The 21,512-nt window shown below is 35.1% G+C and overlaps 1 protein-coding gene across 2 annotated transcripts; it reads right to left on the bottom strand.

The window, feature by feature from the left end:
• Positions 1-9,311: 9,311 nt before the first annotated feature.
• LOC127106014 (dual specificity protein phosphatase PHS1) lies at positions 9,312-14,504 on the bottom strand. 2 transcript variants are annotated; one of them, XM_051043289.1, is made up of 11 exons: positions 14,129-14,504; positions 13,766-13,855; positions 13,525-13,670; positions 13,029-13,230; positions 12,597-12,773; positions 12,329-12,492; positions 11,027-12,077; positions 10,737-10,883; positions 10,411-10,638; positions 10,149-10,306; positions 9,312-9,867 (listed from the first exon to the last, which is right to left on the bottom strand). In XM_051043289.1, exons 1-11 carry the CDS (start codon positions 14,147-14,149, stop codon positions 9,507-9,509), a joined length of 2,745 nt encoding a protein of 914 aa, XP_050899246.1. In that variant the 5' UTR covers positions 14,150-14,504; the 3' UTR covers positions 9,312-9,506. The 2 variants fall into 2 exon arrangements, with proteins under 2 accessions (XP_050899246.1, XP_050899247.1); XM_051043290.1 differs by lacking the exons at positions 13,766-13,855; positions 14,129-14,504 and having other exon boundaries at positions 13,029-13,177.
• Between the last annotated feature and the right edge of the window lie 7,008 nt (positions 14,505-21,512).

Here is a 21,512-nt window from a genome sequence, read left to right as displayed (position 1 = left end):
TGATGATAGAAGTAGTAGTAAATGTTTAAAACCTTGTGACTTCAAAACGATCTTGCTCATATTAGACAGAATAATTTATTTAAGCACTTTGTTATGATCTAATATAGCTCATGAGACAGGTGACAATCTTAAAAATTGAGGAAGCAAGAGGCAAATTTTCTTACACAATATAATAATTGGATTGGGCATCGATATCAATAATTATAAGACACAATGTTCAGTTCACTGATGTTTCTATATCATCATGCTCTTGTTTCTATGTGATATGTTGTGTATGTGCTAGTTATGGATAAACTTATTAAAAATATTTAGATATCAAACCATGTACCTAACCCCATTTTGGTCAAATGTGGTAATTTTATTTATTTTTATAGAATTATAGACGTATAGATCTTGTTGGGATGACTCTATGTGATAATTCATAGGTTTTTCCAAGGGAGGTTAAAGATTTATTGTTTCCATTGCTCTGCATTATGATTTAGTGTGATTATTAAATTTCCTGATATATAGGTGTATATTTACTTGTGTTTTATTTGTCATTTGTCAAGTACAACTGAAGCATACATTGAAAAAACATGATAAAATGCATCTTATTGTTACTAATGTGAATCATATTCAGACGTTATTTTTTCTCACAAATTTCTAATGTATTAAGTTAAGTAAGTCTTTCTTTTATCTACTCCTTTGTTGAATGTCTTAAGATAAAGTTGTGAAAAGGGAAGGTCAGGGAAATGATGGCTGACATCTTTACAAGATAAAAATGCATGTCTTAATCACCGGCTGTTCAATCTCTGAATAAGAATGCAAATAATGATGAATTATGTAATGTAAATAGTGCTTTTGAAAATACCTTAAACAACTCAAAACAAATTGTTGGTAAAAAAGAGGACATTTGGTTATTTGAAAAATCAGATAGTGTATGTGATGGATTGATATATTGGAAAACAGAAAGTTCATTATACTCTTAGCTTGGTGATATATGTATACATTTTTACTTGTTGGTTTCATATGAATTGATTTAAGACTTTTGAAAAAGTTGTTGAGTTGAGACTGAATAGTTGAGAATTGTTTTGGTCAAGGCTCAATCTAAGTGTTAACAATGGTGATCTGGAGGTACTATTTTTGGTTTTCATTACATGTTATGTAGAACTTTAGAAAAATATAGAGGTATTAAATCTCTCCCTTTCATTGAAAAGAAATGACGAATTATCAAGATTACTAACTGTTAACTACATAGATTTGTTTATGTCCATATCATGTTCTTATATATCTTCATATTTTGATTTGATTAGTGGAATTCTTTGACTTTAGTTCTAATTATTCTATTGATTTTTTTGATTAAATAGATGGTGAAGAATGTAGAGTATACAATTCTTGCAATCTCAGTTGGCTCTCATGATGGAACTACATTGCCACCACATTCCAATGAAAAAAAGCGTTGATTGAGGTCTGATATGTGGAATCTCTTCAAGTGGAAGGTGATGAGAAAAAAAGTAAACGTCAATACTGTGGAATCTTAATTGATACGTGGAATCTCTTCAAGTGAAAGGTGATGAGAAAAAAAAGTAAATGCCAATATTGTGGAAGTATAATAGTGGAACAAATGGTATTCAAAATCATCTATGTAGATGCACTCCTTATGATAATGGTAAAATCCAAGTGACCCAAACAAACAAAAGAAGAAAAGCCACCACTGAAGAGCAAGTAGTTTGTTAATCAAACTATTTTAAATTTGACCAAAAGGTATGTCAAGCACAACTTGTGAATATATTTGTGCATGTTGAGCTTCCATTTTTTTTAGAATGAAGAGTTTAGAAAGCTATTAATCATATTACAGTCTAAAATAATTCGATGAGCTTCCATTTTATTTTATCATATAAGAATTCCTCAACCCATTTTATCACATTGACAATAAAAGACAATCCCTTAAAATTATACAAACAAATATTATTTTATCATATAAGAATTCCTCAACCCATTTTATCACATTGACAATAAAAGACAATCCCTTAAAATTATACAAACAAATATTATTTTATCATATAAGAATTCCTCAACCCATTTTATCACTTATCACATTGACAATAAAAGACAATACCTTAAAATTATACAAACAAATATTACCGACATATAAATGAAAATAGACTAATTTCGATGATTCATACCACTAACATAATAACACTGAGAGATATTGGATTGAACTCTAGTATGGTTGAAGGGTAGCTTCTTGGTTCGACAATTCGTTAGGACCTTAGCATGCCGTCGAAGTCTGTTCACATGTTGTAGTCGAAATATGCTAGGATTATTAGCATGTCAAATTAGGCCTGTGTGTTATGCCCAATTGTTTAAGTTAACTTGTTCTCCAAATTAGCTTGTGTAATGAGTCTGTGTGTAAAATCCCATTAGTTTAGTGTGTTAGTTTCCTTATAAATAGTATACCAATCTCTCATAATTGTATAACGCAAATCCTAATTAGGGCGAAGGAGATTATTTGCTATTTTGTAATACTTATAATTTTGTTCCCAAGAGAAAGCAAAGAATAACACTTTATAACCAATTTGATTGTGTTCTTCTTGCTTCCCTCTTTTCTACCCTTGTGGGTTTCTTGTCGATCAAAGAATCGATTATACTTTGTTATTCCGACATCGTTTTTCATCACAAATTGGTGCAATGAGCGTGTAGAAGATGTCATCAACAAAATATGGGATTGAAAAATTCACCGGAGTGAACGATTTCAGTTTGTGGCGCTTGAAAATGAAATCCCTACTAGTTCAACAAGGTTGTTTAGAAGCGTTGAAGGGAGCCGAAGTCATGGACGATGCGTTAACAGACAAAGAAAAACTGACTATGATAAAGAAAGCCCACAACACCATCTTATTGAGCCTTGGTGATAAGGTTCTTCGACAAGTTTCAAAGGAGACGACAGCGTCAGGGTTATGTGTGAAACTCAAAATTTTGTACATGACCAAATCGTTGGTCAACCGCTTCTATTGAAGCAAGCTATGTATTCATTCAAGATGAGTGAAGACAAAGTTCTGAATGAGCAGTTGGATATGTTCAACAAGCTAATTCTTGATCTTGAAAATATTGATGTCAAGATTGAGAATAAAGATTAAGCGATGTTGCTGTTGTGTGCTTTGCCCATATCACATGCCCACTTCAAAGAAACTCTCTTGTATGGAAGAGAGTATCCTACCTTTGAAGAAGTTCAATCAACCTTGTATTATAAGGATTTGAACAAACGAAAGGAGCACAAGCCATCTTTGACTGGTGAAGGCCTGTCAATTAAGGCGAAATTCATAAAGAGAGATGTTAAGTTCGACAAGAAGAAGGGTAAAAGTCAACAAAAGTCTTATAGTAGTGATGCATATGGTATTCGATGTTATCACTGTAAGAATGAGGGTCATACAAGAAAAGTGTGTTCTAAATTCCCGAAAGATCATGGAGGTAAGGATAATGGAAATGCAACCATTATTCAAGATGATTTTGACTCATATGATGTTCTTGTGGTTTCAAGCGGCGACTTAAGTAAATAGTGGATTATGGATTCAGGTTGCACTTGGCACTTGACTCCAAACAAAGACTTGTTCGAGGAACTATGTGATCAAGATGGTGGATCTGTATTGCTTGGAAACAATAAAGCTTGCAAGATTGTAGGTGTTGGATCTGTGAGGTTCAATCTCCATGATGAGTCAATAAGGTTGTTGACTGAAGTTAGGTATGTACCTGATTTGAAGAGAAACTTGATTTCTCTTGGTGAATTCGACAAGAAAGGATATGTTTTTCAAAGAGATAAGAGTATTCTAAAAGTCATGAAGAGATAGAAGGAAGTCTTAAGAGGCGTGAAGAAACAAGACTCGTATACCCTTGAGGCTGAAGTTGTCAGTGGTCATGTAGATGTTGCATCCACGAAGCCTTTGACGAAGACAAAAATTTGGCACATGAGATTGGGCCATGTCAATGAAAGGGCCTGGTCGAATCGTGGAAACAAAATCTACTTGGTGGAGACAATGTCGAAAAGCTGAAGTTTTGTGGACCCTATGTACTTGGAAAATCTCGCAGAGTGAAGTTCAATAAAGGCAACCAAATTACATATGGATCCATTGATTATATCCATGCTGATCTTTGGGGGCCTGCAAGGTGTCCATCACATTCAGGAGCAAGGTATTTTCTATCCATAGTTGATGATTATTCTAGAAAGTTATGAGTATTCATCCAGAAGACTAAGGATGAAACTTTTGAGAACTTCAAAAGTTGGAAGACTCTGGTCGAAAATCAAATTGGCAGAAAGGCAAGAATCGACAATGGCCTTGGATTTTGCAATGAGGCGTTCGACAGTTTTTGTGCTACCTCTGATATTGCAAGGCACAAAACTATTACAGGTACTCCCTAACAAAATGGTTTGGCTGGAAGGTTTAATAAAACCATTTTGGAAAGAGTTAGATGCATGTTGACTAGTGTTGGGTTAAATAAGGTGTTTTAGGCAGAGGCTGTTTCGACACTAACATACCTGATAAACAAATGTCCTTTGATTACGTTAGATATGAAGACACCTGAAAAAGTTTGGTCGGGACATCCACCAAATCTCAACAAACTTATAGTATTTAGATGCATAACCTATGCTCACATTAGGAAAGACAAGGTCGAACCTAGAGCTCTGAGATGCATGTTCATGGGATACTCTGAAGGAGTCAAAGCTTAAAAGCTATGGTGCCTAGAGCCATGTCACAAGAGGTGTATGACCACTCGAGATGTAGTTTTTAATGAAGCTGAGATGACTTTCAATAAAACTAATGACGTTAGTCGAAGTGCACAAATATTTGAAGAAGAGCTGAAACATGAAGAGATTCCCGTTGAGGTGGAGCATGTTATTGTTTAATTGCGTATCCCAGATCAAGTTAAAGAAGAAACATAAGATGCTGAAGATACTGAGGAAGTTAAGGAAACTGTCAATTACTATCCGTTGGCAAGAGATAGGCCGAGAAGAGTCATAGAGCCACCTCAAAGACCTGGGTATGCAAATCTCATAGCATATGCCTTAATCTTTGCAAGTGAGGTTCTATATGAAGAACCTAGAGACTATAAGGAAGTTATGAGGAGTCGAAATAAGACTGAATGGCTGAAGGTCATGAATGATGAGATGAAGACTCTTCATGATAACCACACTTGGGAACTGATTAAGAAACCCGCTGGAGCCAGGTTAGTCACTGTAAGTGGATTTTAAAGTTAAGGAAGGAATTAAAGGAGTGACGTTGAAGAGATACACAGAAAGATTAGTCACAAGGGGTTTCACTCAGAAAGAAGGTGTCGACTTTAATGATGTGTTCTCTCCTACTGTAAAGCACATGTCCATTTGAATGCTACTTGCCATGGTGATATAGTTCGACCTAGAATTGGAATAAATGGATGTGAAGACTGCTTTCTTGTATGGATATCTAGACGAAACAATCCTGATGAGGCAACCTGAAGGATATGCAGAAAATGGAAAGGAAGATTATGTGTGCAAGTTGAATAGATCTTTATACGGACTGAAACAATCTCCTCGATAGTGGTTTAGGAGATTCGACAAGTTCATGACACACATAGTTTTCATTAGAAGTCAGTTCGACTGCCGTGTTTACTTCAGATTTTGACCTGGAAATTCATTTGTTATTTTGTTGCTTTATGTGGATGATACTCTCACAACAAGCAACAATGTCGAGGATGTAATGAAGGTGAAGGCTGAACTCAATAAGGAGTTCAATATGAAGGATCTGAGAGTTGTATCCAGGATTCTTGGGATTGACATCCGAAGAGACAACAAGTAGTCAAAATTATGCTTATCTCAAGAGACATACCTACCAAAGATTCTCGACCAATTTGGTATGTCAAATTCAAAGTCTGTTGTGACTCCGACAAACCCTCAATTAAAGATGAGTAGAGATCAATGTCCTAATACTGATGTCGAAAGAGCTTGTATGAATAACATCCCATATACTAACATAGTAGGTTCTTTGATGTATGTTATGGTTTGTGCTAGACCTAACATAGCATATGAAGTAAGTCTTGTAAGTAGGTACATGTCGAATCCTGGAAAGGCTCACTGGAAATCATTGAAGTGGATTCTAAGGTACATAAATGGGTCTCTGAACAGAGTCCTGATTTATGGTGGAGCATGTGATGAAAATAGTAAAGCAGAAATCGAAGGGTATGTCGACTCTGATTATGCAGGTTATATGGATTCCAGAAAATCTAATTCTGGAGATGTGTTCATTATGTCTGGCACAATAATCAGTTGTAAAGCAACATTTCAGAAGGTTGTTGCCTTATCAACCACTGAACCAGAATATATCGCCCTCACTGAAGCTGTAAAACAAGCATTGTGGATCAAAGGTTTTGCTAAGGAGCTGAAACTTCAAGGTCGAGTTATCACCGTTAAATGTGATAGTCAAATTGCTATACACCTGTTGAAGAGTTCAACCTATCATGAGCGAACCAAACACATCGATGTGAGGCTGCATTTTGTCAGAGGGGTAATCGAGCGTGGAGAAGTCCAAGTGCTGAAGGTTTTGACAAATCACAATGTTGCCGATATGATCACCAAGACATTACCAAGTTACAAATTTTCCACTGTATGCAGTTGATAAAGATGCACGAAGATATTAGATCAAACTCTAGTATGATCGAAGGGTAGCTTCTTGGTTCGACAATTCCACAAGACCTTAGCATGCCGTCGAAGTTTGTTCACATCCTGTAGTTGAAATATGCTAGGATTGTTAGCATGTCGAATTGGGCATGTTTGTTATGCCCGATTGTTTAAGTTAACTTGTTTTCTAAGTTATCTTGTGTAATGAGCCTGTGCGTAAAAGCCCATTAGTTTAGTGTGTTAGTTTCCTTATACATAGCATACTAGTCTTTCATCATTGTATAACACAAATCCTAATTAGGGTGAGAGAAGTTATTTGCTACTATGTAATACTTGTAATCTTGTTCCCAAGAGAAAACAAAGAATAATAGTTTATAACCAATTTCATTGTGTTCTTCTTGCTTCCCTCTTTTCTATCCTTGTAGGTTTCTTGCCGATCAAGAAACCGATTATACTTTGTTATTTCGAAATCGTTTTTCAAAACAAACACAAACATCAACTAGTTGAAGATACATGTTCATTCATACAACATTCAAGTTACATATACCATTTCTTATTACAACGAATCTAACAATTCACAATATAGTTATTGTAGAAAAATGATATTTAATCTTCTCCAAAACCAATCTATGAAGCCAACACATAAATGTATAAATATATTATAAGAAAGACATTTATCTTGCTCTAATTGATAAATCTCATCAAATTCCTCGTTAGAAAATAGGGAGAGTGATTCAATCAGTTTTGCTTGCAAAGAAGCGCTTCCACCATTTTAGGTGTTAGAGAAGTGCGATAATCCCTAACAACTCTTCCACCAGTAATGAAAACTAAATCTGAAGCTATAATAGAATTGGAAATAACCAACACTTCTTGAGCTATGCTTACCAAAACAAGATATCTAGTCAAGTTGACTTTTCATCAATCTAAGATGTTAAAATCAACTGCTTTATTGTATGGTATCAATGTTTCTTGTAGGTGTGATTAAATTTCGGTCTTAAGGTCAAACTTATGCCTAATTTCTTGTTTCCAGTGACAGAAAATACTATTATCATTATCTTCATTCGGTGGCGTGTCTAGTTGGCTAGATAGAGAGTCCTCAAAACCTCAATATTGAACATAAATTTTTGCAAGAGAATACTTCAATATTTTCTTTAGATCGTCAACCTTTCCATTATTAGCATATAAAATACCAATATAAATCTCCACAATATACAATTTTAACTTGGAAAAATAACAAAAACAATCAATATCTCCCCAATATTTCTTGAATTTACATTTCATCTTCTTCGCCGTCTTTTTGATGTGTTCATTATCATCCTCTAAATTCTTATTGATCCATTTTTCAATGGAGAATACCGTATCATATATGAAGCACTAATGACATATATGATCCAGACAAACAATTTATAAATTTATAAAACATCTCAAACAAGAGAAGCACTAGTGCAACACATGTCGAATCCTCTTTCTTAACTCCCCCGTTTGTTTTGTCCAATTTCTTCATGAAATGTCTTATCCTATCCCGTGCATAGATCAAGTCAAAAGTTTTTTGATACAGTAAGTCAACCTTCAATATTGAATAAGTTGAATTCCTATTGATTTCAACGTCAAGGATAACAAAACCTTTGTATGTAACTTTTTCCAGTACTACACATTCTATAAATTTGGCTAGTCTACTTGGAGAAGATTTGACATATTTAACTGCTTGAATGATTTTTTATGCAACTTTTATCCTCTTTAAATATTGATTTCACATTTAAGTTCAAGATATGCGCATAACAACGCATTCAGACAAATTCTCTATTTAAAACAAGATTACTCCAAGACCACATTCTTATGTTAAGATACTTAATCATAGTGGTGTTTGTCAAAGCATTATCAATCGTTATGGTCAAAATTTGACTCAACCTCAACTTCTTAAGTAATTGTCAACGTATTTTCTAATTATTTGTTATGAGTGTCCAATGATTTGACAAAAGTTGATGTTTTTCTTATGAATCTTCCACTCACTGTCCAAAAAATTTACAATCAAACTCATGTAACTTAAATTTTGAGTTAAAGTACAAGTGTCAGTGGTCAAACAAACTCTCCCACAATTTTGTAAGATATTTTTTTCAATTTCTCCTTCCAAGACAGCAAGATGATTAATAACTTTTTAAACTCTTCATTCTCCACAAAATGAAATGGAAGCTTAACACACACAAATGTTTTCACAAGTTGTGTTTGACATGCTTCTTGATCAAATTTAAAATAGCTTGGCAAACAAACTACTTCCCTTTTATAATGTGTTTTATTCTTTTGTTTGGTTGAGTTACCATTATCAAGCGGTCTATATTCTTAGATAAGTTTGAATACAATTTGTTCAATTATTATACTTAATTAAGAATATAGTATTGACATTTAACTTTTTTTTTTCTCATCACCTTTCACTATGGTGAATTGGTTCCACACATCAAACAGAAATTGATTTTTTTTTAGAAATGTGGTGGATATTTAGTTTCATCACGAGGGTCAACTAGGTCGTAAGAATTGTATACTTTATATTCGCCGCTATCTATTTAATAAAAAATTAATAGAATAATTAGAAGTAAAATCAAACAATTTCACTAATCAAATCAAAATTTCTCAAAGAGAGAAACAAACTAAAATCAAACAATTCCCCTAATCAATATAAAACATGAACATATATAAGAACAAGACATCACAGTTAAATTGATACAAACAGAAACAAATTTATGTAGCTAACAGTTAGCCATCTTGATAGTTCGTCATTTTTTTTTATAAATTTCAAACTCAATATCATATACTATTTACTTTGGAAACTATGTTTTACTTACAAAATTCACAAATGAAAAACTGTAAGGAAAGATATTAGTAGTTTCTATTGATCTATTATCGAATGAGACGACCTTTGAGTGGGGCTAACGCTCCCACTTCGGCTAATCTTCAAAGCTGTTAATGCCTTTTGAATCTCCATTGTCATGGCACTATCTACACTACCAGATGACAGTTTTCTATGCGATTTCTGCAGGTGTAGTTTTAGCGAGCTGCTGCTTAGCCCCGCATTTTTCCCGCAGATGGGACAGACTTTCATTGTTGGTTTCCTCTGTTGCCACTCCAATGAAACCTTCCCATGTAGTTTCTGATCCAATACTTGTAAGATCTTTGCGAAACCATCATTTGGCTGTGCTCGACGGTGAACTTGTTTCATTGTTTGCCATGCTTTTGATAAAGTATACTTCCTGCACAAGTAAAGCCTTCACTTCAAAACTGCCTCAATAGTGATAGTCTTAAGGCCATGTTTGATAAACAACTTAATTATGCTTATATGTATAAATTATTCTCTGACAACTTTTCTAGAGAGGGGATGAATATAAGCTGGAAACAACTTATGTTATGGCCATGTCATAAGCTGTTTCCATAATTTCTCCCAAACGGATTCACGGATGCTTATGCCAGCAAACAAATTCAATTAAATCAATCCAAACAGGCCTTAAATATCAAACAGCACAATTTTACTTACTTCCTGAGCATTAGGTAAGCAAGGACCAATGTAACACTTCTGCTTTTTCCTTCAAAGCAATGGACTAAAATTTTCTGACCTTTTTGTTCAACACAATCTATAAAATCACACGCTTCATCAAATACGGTGGTGATGTTAAAATCTTCACTGTCATAGACCTGTTCAAATGGGATGATAAATAAAATTAATAGGAATACATCCCTGAGATAACCTAATGTTAAAAGAAAAATTGTAATAAAAAATAATATATTGTATAACTTACGGAGAAATTTTTGTATTCAAATATATTAGGAAATTGAGTTTCGGATTGTCCAATTTCGTTTGTACACAAACACAAAATATGTGTAATTCCCAAGTATTGTAGAGTGTATACAGATCTTGCAGCCAGTGCCCCACCGATGAACAGACAGCTTGTAACAGCAGACGGTCTCTCGGTACTTGCAGCATCAGATATTAATGCAATTCTCTCGAGAATATGCTCAAGCCGGACCTGAAGGTTGAAAGGATAATGCATCACAAATAGGAACCCCTCGTAAGTGAAAGGAGCCTAATATATTTCAATTTTGAATCTTCTGAAGAGAAACTAACCTTCAGTTCATATGCATCAACAACGCTGTTGTTATCACTACCCTCAAAAAATCCTGTATTGAAATTGTTCTCCTGGCATAGCTTGACGGCATCATTTTTAAGCATTTCATTCCACTGTTCCAATTCTTTACTAGATTCAGCATCAACCTGAAAATCATTATAAATTGTGGAACTCTGTAAACTGTGACATCCGAAAAGTGAAATGGAAAAGATTCACCAAATCAACTATGTATAGTATTCAGTATGACAAAACCATGTGAGTAGTATAGACAAGGTCATACGCTACCAACCTTGGCATATTTATGAAAGTCGCGGAGCTTAGCTGTCAAACGGAGATTACGATGTGGCTCCCCATTTCCTTTAGAGAACTTCCCATGCCAATTCTCTCTGGACACAGAAGTCAAGTCACTACAATCTCTATTACATGAAGACAGTGACCTTGAAGTAGTTCTCTGTGATTCTGAATCAGAAAAATCTTGATTGTTTGTTGGAGAGCAAGAACTACCACCACTAGCCAGTGAAGGTGAATCAGGAACCAAGTCCTCTCTATCAGACTCCCCTGAAGATATTTTGCTTATAATGTTCATAAAGGATCGTAACAAAGTATCAAGTCTTTGATGAAGGGTGAGTAGGAATATATGAAATCCTTGTAGATCCCTAAGTGCACCTCGAAAACCAGTACGAAAGGCATGAACTGATGTCATGTGCATTGAAGGTATATCAGTTGTATCCATGTTTTCTGGTAGAGGACATCCTAATTTCCCTCCAGTTATATCATGTAACAGGTTTGATGCATACTCAGAACTATTGATTAGCAATTCAACCAACTTAGGATAATTAACCTGATCATTTGCACGTTTTCCAGCAGGGGGTCGCCGAGGAACACCAGAATCAATGACTACAATGTTAAGGTCAGAAGACATGAATTCTCCCGATGCTTCACTTTTAAGGCTTATGTCAATGGACATTGGCGATTCTGCTGCTTCTGAAAGGTCGGAGGATTGTGATATTAAGCCAGGATTATGGGAACTCAATCTGCTATCTACTGAACTCGACCTTCTTTCTTTTTGAAGTGCCCTAATCACTTTTGGTCTATAAAGATTCATTGCAGAATCCAAAGCTGCTTCTAGTGTATTTGTATTTGCATAGATCATCTTTTCAGCCAACAGCAAGTTTGCAGAATTCCCTCGCCATCTAAGCTCACGGCAAGGGAGCCTATCTTCATTTCGAATTACTAAGTCCAACATCAGTACCCTGCCAAGAGCTTCTGATGTTTTTTCTGCAGATTCTCGTGACTCAAAGGTACTAATGTTTTCAAGCAAAGGTGAACCATGTACATAACTGCAATAAGATGGTAATTCTTTAGAATAAACAATCAAAAGTTATTTGTATGTTTGTGTGCGTAGCTGTACTTTTATACTTCTCCTTAGTAGCACATGATGTAGGTACAGAACCTCTTTTCCCTATTATAAATAAAAATAAATACGTATAGTGCTAATCATTGACAAAGTTATTGGAAATGTCTCAGTGAGCAAAGATGTTGTGTTAACAAGCAGATGTCTAACCATGTTAAAATCAAATTTGAACCATACCTCATTAAAAACAGACATCGGCTAAGCTCTAGAGCTTCCAAAAGTTCAAAACACGTCACTTCACCTACTTCATCATTCTGAGAATTTGCTGCCGCTTCTCTAGCTTTTTCTGTAGCTTCCTTTATTTGTTGCCATTCTGAACTGGTATTATGAATGACTCTAGCCTGCACACTCCAAATTAGAAAAGAGAATGAATATGGTAGAATTACAGTCAATGGCCTACGTTTGAATACGTAGTGATTGTGTTACAAAAACCAAATGGAATAACCTGCGGAGTTTGGATTCCTAGCCACTTAGCAAGTTCGTATCCAAGGCGTTCAGACTGTGTTGCCATTCTTGATGATGATATTTTTATAACAGCTGCTTCCTCTCTCGGAAAAGCATCAGCACTCCCTTGACCATTGAAAAAGGCAAAAAAGACAACACCTCCAGAATTCACGGTTACCTATGTGCACGCAACTTAGGAAAAAACTAAGATAGAAATTGAGAAAACACACAATTGATGCACATGTCTCTATAATTTAGCACTACATACAAAACACAACACAATCACTATAATGTAGGGTGCAAATAGGTTTGCATGAATGCATGCAAATTGTACCGAAGATATCAACTTACTAGCTATTTACTCCTCAACATTGAAGGAACGGCTAGTAAGCACATAAATTATTATATTAATGAGTGTAGAAAACTGATGAACCTCAAGAGCTTTGTTGATTTCATCCTCAGATTGTTCATTGCTACTGCTGTGTTCAGTATGGTACAATGAAGAGAGACCATCCCAAGAAAAGGAGCTTGATTCAATATCCAACATTGCAGCTTTCCCAAGTCTCTCCCACAAGCTAATTTCTGTTTGATCAATTTGCATATCACATTTTTTATCATCAATCGAGTCTCTGACGCTGAAAACAGATTATATAAACATCAACAACGGGCACAAGGTTTAACTTCTCAAAGCCATACCTAAAGGCTAAAAATTTTTATGCACACCCGCAAAAGTCTGGAAAAAAACGGGGCGGGGCGGAAGCGGACCTAAAATCTTGATCCACCCCACAAAAAATTGCGGGAAAAACGGAAATGCTAAGCAGGCCGGACCCTTTTGCTAACAATTTGCCCTTAAAAAACCTAATTTTACCATTCAAATCAATTCAATCAAGCATTTAACAACCAAAAGAGAATGTGAAGTAGTAAGAAACCTAGAATTATTAGAAGCCATGGTGGTTGAAGGGCTATGAGGGAAACCAGAAGAGCGATACTTGGAAGTGCGTTTACGAACCAAATGGAGCCATTGCGTGAACCTAAACGCAGGCCCTGCAGTTATATCTCCCAACATATACAAAGCCTGCATCACCCATTTCCACCATTTCACAGACAATCTCAAAAAGCTTCAAACTTTTGAACTAAAAAAACCCTAAAATAGAAATTAAAAAAAAATACCCGAGAAGTGACGGTAAGAGGCAAGGGAACCTCAAATTCAGAATCAGAGTCGTCACATAGGAATTCCAAATCCTTGTCTTGATCTTTTCCCTGCAATGTCCATTCCCACATAGAAGAAAAATGTTGATGTTAATTTGAAAAGATCATGATGAGATCCAATTATGGATTGGATCTGCAATGCAACTATGAGTGAGTGCAAATCACAATATAGAACATGGTTGTGTGATGATCACAATGCATGTGTGATAAGATATAAAGTTAAAGTGATAATGATGATGATGATGATGATAAGATGAAAGGTTTGATTTTTAATTATTGTTTTTATTTATTTAAGTTGTTGAGTATGAAAGAGGGTTTGTGAACCTGCTTTTGATGTTTTGCCATATGGTATAAAAAATATTTAGCATTTGTGTGGGGGGAGGTAGGTCAAAATACAAGAGAAAAATGGATGGTATAGGAGGCAAAGTAATGTGCTTTTTTTAAGGGGGGGAGAGAGAGAGATGATGGCCACTTCATCATATGTAGAATACAACATAGCATGAAAAACACACGACAGAACAGAAGGATTGCTTCAATGACTGTGTCTGTTATACGATAATAGTTTGATGGTGTTTGAGTTCAGGGTGGAACTGAGAGTGGGTCATGTCGGTTGGTTAAGTTAAATACAGAAGGAAGATTAAGGTTTCAATTAAGGTAAGCAAATCATCACACTGATGGACTCTCTAGTGTGAGTAAATAAATAATACTGTACAGAACAATACAAAGAATACTTATTAGGAGTTAGGATTATATATTGTTCAAGTGTGTAATTCAATTCACTTTTTTTTTTATTTGAGTTTTATTTCATTTGACTCTTATTGTATAAATAGTAAAAGATAGTTTCATTTGTAATCGTGATCATAACAGAATTTCAACTTTTTTATTAGAATTCGTTAGAAACTTTTCTCTCTCTTTTCCATCTTCATCATCTTCATCATCTTCCTCTTGTGCACCAATAATTGACATATAGAGCTCGGGTAATCCATGGGAAACACAAGTGAATGATGAGGCGTGTGTGATCGATTTTGATTCTTGAATTCGCATTGAATTTACGATCGAAATCATAACAAAATCATATTTTTTGATTTTGCGGGATTGAGAAACATGAGTGTTTAGTGAGATCTGAGTGCATTTTTGCACAAGATCGAAGATTAGCAGTGGAAACAATAGCTTGAATACGAAACTTTCAGTCTTTGATGGAAAGAATTGGAATCGATGGATGATTCTGATGCTTGTGTTGTTTGACGCTCAAGATGTTCTTGATCTTGTCAATGACGGTTATGTAGCGGTTGTAGCAAATGCAACTGAGGCACAAAGGAGCACGTACAAAGAGTTGAGAAAGAAAGATCAGAAAGATCTGTTATACATTCATTAGTGTGTGGATGTGAATGTGTTTGAGAAGATCGTTGATTCGACGATGGCGAAGGATGCGTGAGACATACTGGTACGTTGCTATGAAGGTGATGCATCAGTGAAGAATGTGAAGCTCCAGTCTCTATGTAAGCAGTACGAGAATCTCAACATGAAAAACAATAAGAAGATACCCGATTACATCTCCATAGTGATTCTGATCATAAATGAGATGAAATATTATGGAAAGACTCTTTCTAAACAAGTAATTATTGAGAAAGTACTGAGATTGCTTACTCCTCAGTTTGATTACATTGTTGTAGCAATTGAACATTCTAAGGATTTGAGCACCATGAGAATTGAAGAGCTGCAAAGCAGTTTAGAGGCACAAGAGTTGCGTCTGACTGAGAGAACCTCTGAAAGAGAGGTAGACCAGACTCTGAAAGTATCTTCTGGTAAGAAGAATCAAAAGCAGACTTGGTTTAAGGCCAAGAAGATACATGATGGTTATCAGAAGTCAAAAGTCTCCATTATGATGAGAAGAAACATCAAAAGGAAAAGAGAAGTTTGACAAGAAGAAAGTTCAATGTTACTGTTGTAAAAAGTTTAGTCACTTTGCTATTGACTGTTGGTCAAACAAGGAAAGGAAATCAGAAGAAGCAAACATAGCTAGAGGAGAATCTGATAATGAACCTGTTCTATTGATAGCTTATGAATCGAATGGTGGATATTTGGTAGACTAATGGTATATGAACACTACCTGCTCAAACCACCTAATTGGAAACAAAAGATGGCAAATTAAGCTTGACTCTAGAACGATGACAAAAGTCAGATGTGCTGATGATAAGTATTTGAATGCTGAAGGAATGGGAAATGTCAAGGTCAAAGTGAAGAATGGCAAAATTGTTCTGATCAAGGATGTTTGGTTTGTTCCTGACATGAAAAGCAATTTGATGAGGGTAGGTCAGCTAATTGAGAAATATTTATCAGTTACTATGAAGGACAATCTCTTGAAGTTGTATGATTATGATCAGAAGCTGATTATGCGGTCTGAACAGAGAAGCAACAAAACATTCAAGGTGAATATGGAGACAACTGGAACTAAATGCCTTAGTGCAGAAGGTGCTAAAGGTGACAGTGAGTTGTGGCACAAGAGATTGAGGCATTTGAACTTCAAAAGCTTACGACATCTGAGTTCTAAGAAGCTGGTACATGGCATACTTAATATTGTGAAACCTAATAACTCATGTGAAATATGCATGAAAGGTAAGAAACATAGATTGCCATTTGCATCAGAAGTAGCTCCAAGAGCAAAATATGCTTTAGGAGTAGTGCATTCTGATGCGTGTAGACCATTTGAAGTATCTTCACTTGGAGGAAACAATTACTTTGTGTCATTTATGGATGAGTTCACAAGAATGACATGAGTAACACTCATCAAGTTTAAGCATGAGGTGTTTGTTGAGTTTCAGAAGTTCAAGGTGAAGGCTGAAAAACAAAGTGGCCATAAGCTGCAAATTCTCAGAACTGACGGTGGAGGTGAGTACAACTCTACAAAGGTCAAAAGTTTATGTGAGGAGAATGGAATTGAGCATGATCTTACTGATCCATGCACTCCTCAACACAATGGTTTTGTTGAAAGAAGAAACATAAATTTGCTTGATATGACAAGGGGCATGCTGAAGGAGAAAAAACTACCTCACACCTTGTGGGGCGAAGCTGTTGCCACTGCATTATATGTGCTTAATTGGTGTCCAACTAAGAAGCTGAATGAAATAGTTCCTTTGGAGAAGTGGACCGGAGATAAGCAAAATGTAAGCCATTTGAAGGTGTTTGGTTTAGTTTGTTATAAACATGTCCCATATGCTAAGAAAAAGAAGTTGGATGACATAAGCATAATTATATTGCTTTTAGGTACCACAATACAAGTTCTTATAAGCTCTATTGCCCTGTCCCTAACAAAATTGAATTCAGCAAAGATGTCATTGTGAAAGAATCATAAGCGTGGGATTGGAACAAGTCTCAATCCAAATCTGGTGCAGTGTTAACACTTGAGTTAACTTATGAAGATATTTCAAACTCAGAAGAAGAATCTTCCTCTTAAAGAGACTATGAGTATGAAGAATAGTCAAAAGATGAGTCAGAGTCTGAAGGGGACTCTGAGGCTGAAGAAAACTCTGAAGGTGAATCTGATTCTGATCCAGATTCTGATGATGATCCAGAATATGGTGGTAACCAGGCCTATGAAGGTAATCCAACATCTGATACTGTTCCAACATCTGAAGAAGATTATGAACAAGTTCATAAATCACAAAGAATCAGACGAATACCAAGAAGATTTGCAGAGTTTGACATGTTGCAAGATATTGAGGTAAACTTTGAAGAAGAAGTCATTCAGTGTCCTATGTTGGTAGACTCTGAAACAGTTAGTACGGAAGAAGCACTCAAGAAGAAAGTGTGGCTGAAGGTCGTGAAAGAAGAACTTGAGGCTATAGGAAGGAACAAGACTTGGAAGTTGATTGAGTTTCCAAAGAACAAGAAATCCATTAGTTTCAGATGGTTTTACAAGGTGAAACTAAAGCCAAATGAATCAATTGACAAACATAAAAGCAAGGTTAGTAGCTAGAGGATTTCTACAAAAATATGGATTAGATTACTTTGAAGTGTTTACTCCTGTAGCTAGACATGAAACAATTAGATTGGTGATTGCTATAAGTTCTAACATGAATTGGCCTCTGATGCATTTAGATGTGAAATATGCATTTCTGAACGGTCCTTTACAAGAGGAAGTTTATGTATCACAACCTCCTGGATTTGTGAAAAAGAATCAGGAAGGGATGGTGTACAAGTTGCATATAGCCTTGTATGGACTGAAACAAGCTCCTAGAGCATGGAATCTGAAAATTGATTCATTTTTCAAGCTTAAAGGGTTCATAAAATGTGAGATGGAGTATGGTGTTTATGTTCAACATATATCTGATAGTAATATGATTCTTGTGTGTATTTATGTTGATGACATATTATTAACAAGGAGTTGCTCAAAAAAGTGTTGATGAATGAGTTTGAGATCGCTGATATATGAAATATGAAACATTTTATAGGAATGGAGATTGTGTACTCTGACAAGGGTATAATCTCGCATTAGGTGAAGTATGAACTTGAGCTTCTGAAGAGATTTGAGCTGACGAATTGTAAGCCTGTACTCACACCTGCTGAAACAAATCACAAGTTGGATTCTGATGTTGATGGTGATGACGTAGATGCTATAACTTTTAAAAAGTTAGTAGGATCATTGACATATCTCTGTAATACCATACCTGATATTTGCTATGCAGTTGGAATTGTGAGTAGGTTTATGAACAAATCAAAATGGTCACATTATCAAGCTGCTGTTAGGATACTGAGGTATGTTAAGGGGGCTCTGAAGTATGGAGTTTTGTTCCCTTTTGGTGTTGAAATTGTGTCAGAGCTGATGTGCTATTTAGACTCTGATTGGTGTGGAGACAGAGTTGACAGAAGAAGTACTTCTGGATATCTGTTCAAATATCCGGGAGGTCCTATTTCTTAGTGCTTCAAGAAATAACCAGTAGTTGCATTCTCAACATATGAAGTTGAGTACATTGCAGGTGCTTTGTCTGCTTATCAAGATATATGGATTTTGAACTTGCTGCAGGATCTGAAGATCAAGGTAAGCAAGCTTGTGAAGTTGATGATTGATAATAAATCAGCTATAAGCCTTGCCAATAAGCCAATGTTGTATGGAATAAGCAAGCACATTAACACGAAGTTTCATTTTCTGAGGAACCAGGTTCAAAATGGGATGATTGAAGTTGTGCATTGTAGCACTTAGAAACAACTGACAGATGTTCTGACTAAGGCTATCAAGACTAAACACTTTATCCACTGGAGGTATGAAATTGGTGTTGTTGATTTTAGTCTTGAATGTGGATTAAGGGATGGTGTCGAAGTGTGTAATCTAAATCCACATTTTTGCATTTGAGTTTAATTTAAGTTTCATTTCATTTGACTTTTATTATATAAATAGTGAAAGATAGTTTCATTTGTAATCCTGATTATAACAGAATTTCAAATTTTCGGTTAGAGTTTGTCAGAAACCATTCTCTCTCTTTTCTCTCTCTTCCATCTTCTTCATCTTCATCTTCTTCCTCTTGCGCACCAACATATATGAGGCAATAATCCTCCTAAATATTTTAATATTTGTTTTTAATTTCTCAAAACTTTTCTTTTAAACAAATGTTGTCTTAATGTTTTTCATTCAGAGTTTTGTTTTTAAATATTTTTTATTAACAAATAAATTGTTGTAGAGGGACACTTGACACTTTTTTTTGACACACTTAACGATTGCTAGATGGATACATTGCAAATTATAATTTGTTTTAGGACAACATGAAAATAAATTTACTAATATATTTGTTGAAAATGGAAAACCTAAAAAACTTATTTTGTTTAAAAGTCATGGAAAATTTGAAAAACTTATTTTGTTTAAAGTTCATTAGTGTGAACCTTAAATTTTCAATTGTTATTTTTGTTGACCTTCCAAACCTTCTTTTTCACTCCTTTCATGTTGGTCGAAGCTCACCATAACCAGTTACAACTAGGAAACACACTTAACGCCTTAACTTGAGTATGTGTTTACAACTGCGTACAGTTCAAGCATTGAAAGATGCGTTTTGGAGTGGTCTCTCAAGTTGCTGAGCGCATTGAAAGTTGCGGATAATGGTTCCATTGATGAAGTTGCTAAGTTGATATTTGTTTCAATTTAATATGTGCCATTTCTTTGATTTTGGTTTCTTCTCGGGTTTTAGGGAAGTTTAGTATTATGTGCTCTTTCTCTTCACATTGATGACATGTAAGAATTGACGAGGAAGTTTCATCACTTTGCTTTTGGAGCCTTGAGGTTTATTTTTCATGCTTTAGGAGTTCTTTGAATCTACGAAACATGAATTCATTACTTTTACTTTGACACTATTTATCTTTTGACTCCATATCTTTAATGCTTATGGCTTTTAGTGCAATGTTTTTCTTTTTTTTCTTGTCATTTTATTCGTCATCAGCAACTCTTTATAGTTTCATCTCGTGTTCCTGCAATTTTTCAAAACGAGTGTGTGTGTGTGTCCATAGTCACTACATCCTTAGATTAAAAACTTATAGTGACTTTGGGTTGTTAACTACGGTTTAGACATCTAAGATTTTTTTAACTATTTCCTCATTTGAAAATATTTTTCCCAGAGTTCTCATATGACTCACGATATGGGTGAATCGTGCTTGCATTTGATTTATGCTATATTCAAGTTTAATTTTGAAGAGTCCATACTCATGGGTTAATGTATCCAACCTTTCCATCTTTACCTTAGTAGTTCCTTCATGGGTAATTTGAAGGATGCCCCACATTTCTTTTGCAATTTCGCAGTGATAAACTCGTAAAAACTAGGAGTTGTAATGATGCCAACTTTTACCTTCAAACTGCATTTCACATTTTCTTTATCATCTCTGGTCCAATCCTTTTCAGGTTTGTTTTCTTCAACACCATTAACTTTGTGTGTATGAACAAATGGACCTTCACTCACAACCTTTCAAATACCACAATCAATCCATTCTATGAAAAACTTCATTTTCTCTTTCCACAAACTATATCATTCTCCATTAAAGAACGGGAGTTTATTTAGTGAATAACTTAAAGTCATTTTTTCTCCTGAGACGGTTAGTCCTTAACAGAAGTTAGACTCTGATATCATTGGTTAGACATGTGAGTTTAACACAAGAGAGGGGGGAAGGGGGGGGGGGGATTGTGGTATTTTAAATTCGCGATTACTTTTATATTTTTCTTAATTAAACTTGAAATTGTGTTAGTAGATTCTTAAGAGTAAATAGAAGTAGAAATAAAGTAGTAAAAATAAATAGAAAATATTAAAGAGGATATGGTTAGAGAGATTGCATCATAAAGTTATATAGGTTTGGCCGAATGTTGGCTTAGTCTTGTCCCCAAGAGATCTTATTAAGAGTCTAACTAAATAATTTTAGCTTTTGAAGGTTATGCCCACAAACCTTTATATTATCTTATCTTGATATTTTTACAGGCTTATCCCCAACCAAAGATAGCTTACTGTGAGTGCATCTTTCTATTTAGATAGGTTTTTGTATGATGTCAAAACTAGGAATTAGTGTTTATGTATATTGGACAATATCATCTGAGTCTAGATGTGTATTTTAGCGTTCTTGCATTAGGGAAATGGTTTGAAAAAAAATTGTGCATCAAAATATTATGTCATTCATGAAAAACTGGTTTTACGTGAAAATTTCACATTACAGGTCGACACATGGGCGAAATAGGTCGACA

The sequence above is a fragment of the Lathyrus oleraceus genome, chromosome 7 (genome assembly GCF_024323335.1).
Source record: "Lathyrus oleraceus cultivar Zhongwan6 chromosome 7, CAAS_Psat_ZW6_1.0, whole genome shotgun sequence".
NCBI classification, from domain to species: Eukaryota; Viridiplantae; Streptophyta; class Magnoliopsida; order Fabales; family Fabaceae; genus Lathyrus; species Lathyrus oleraceus.
The sequence above is the reverse complement of the archived record's forward strand: the minus strand, read 5'-3'. Positions and strand labels throughout refer to the sequence as shown.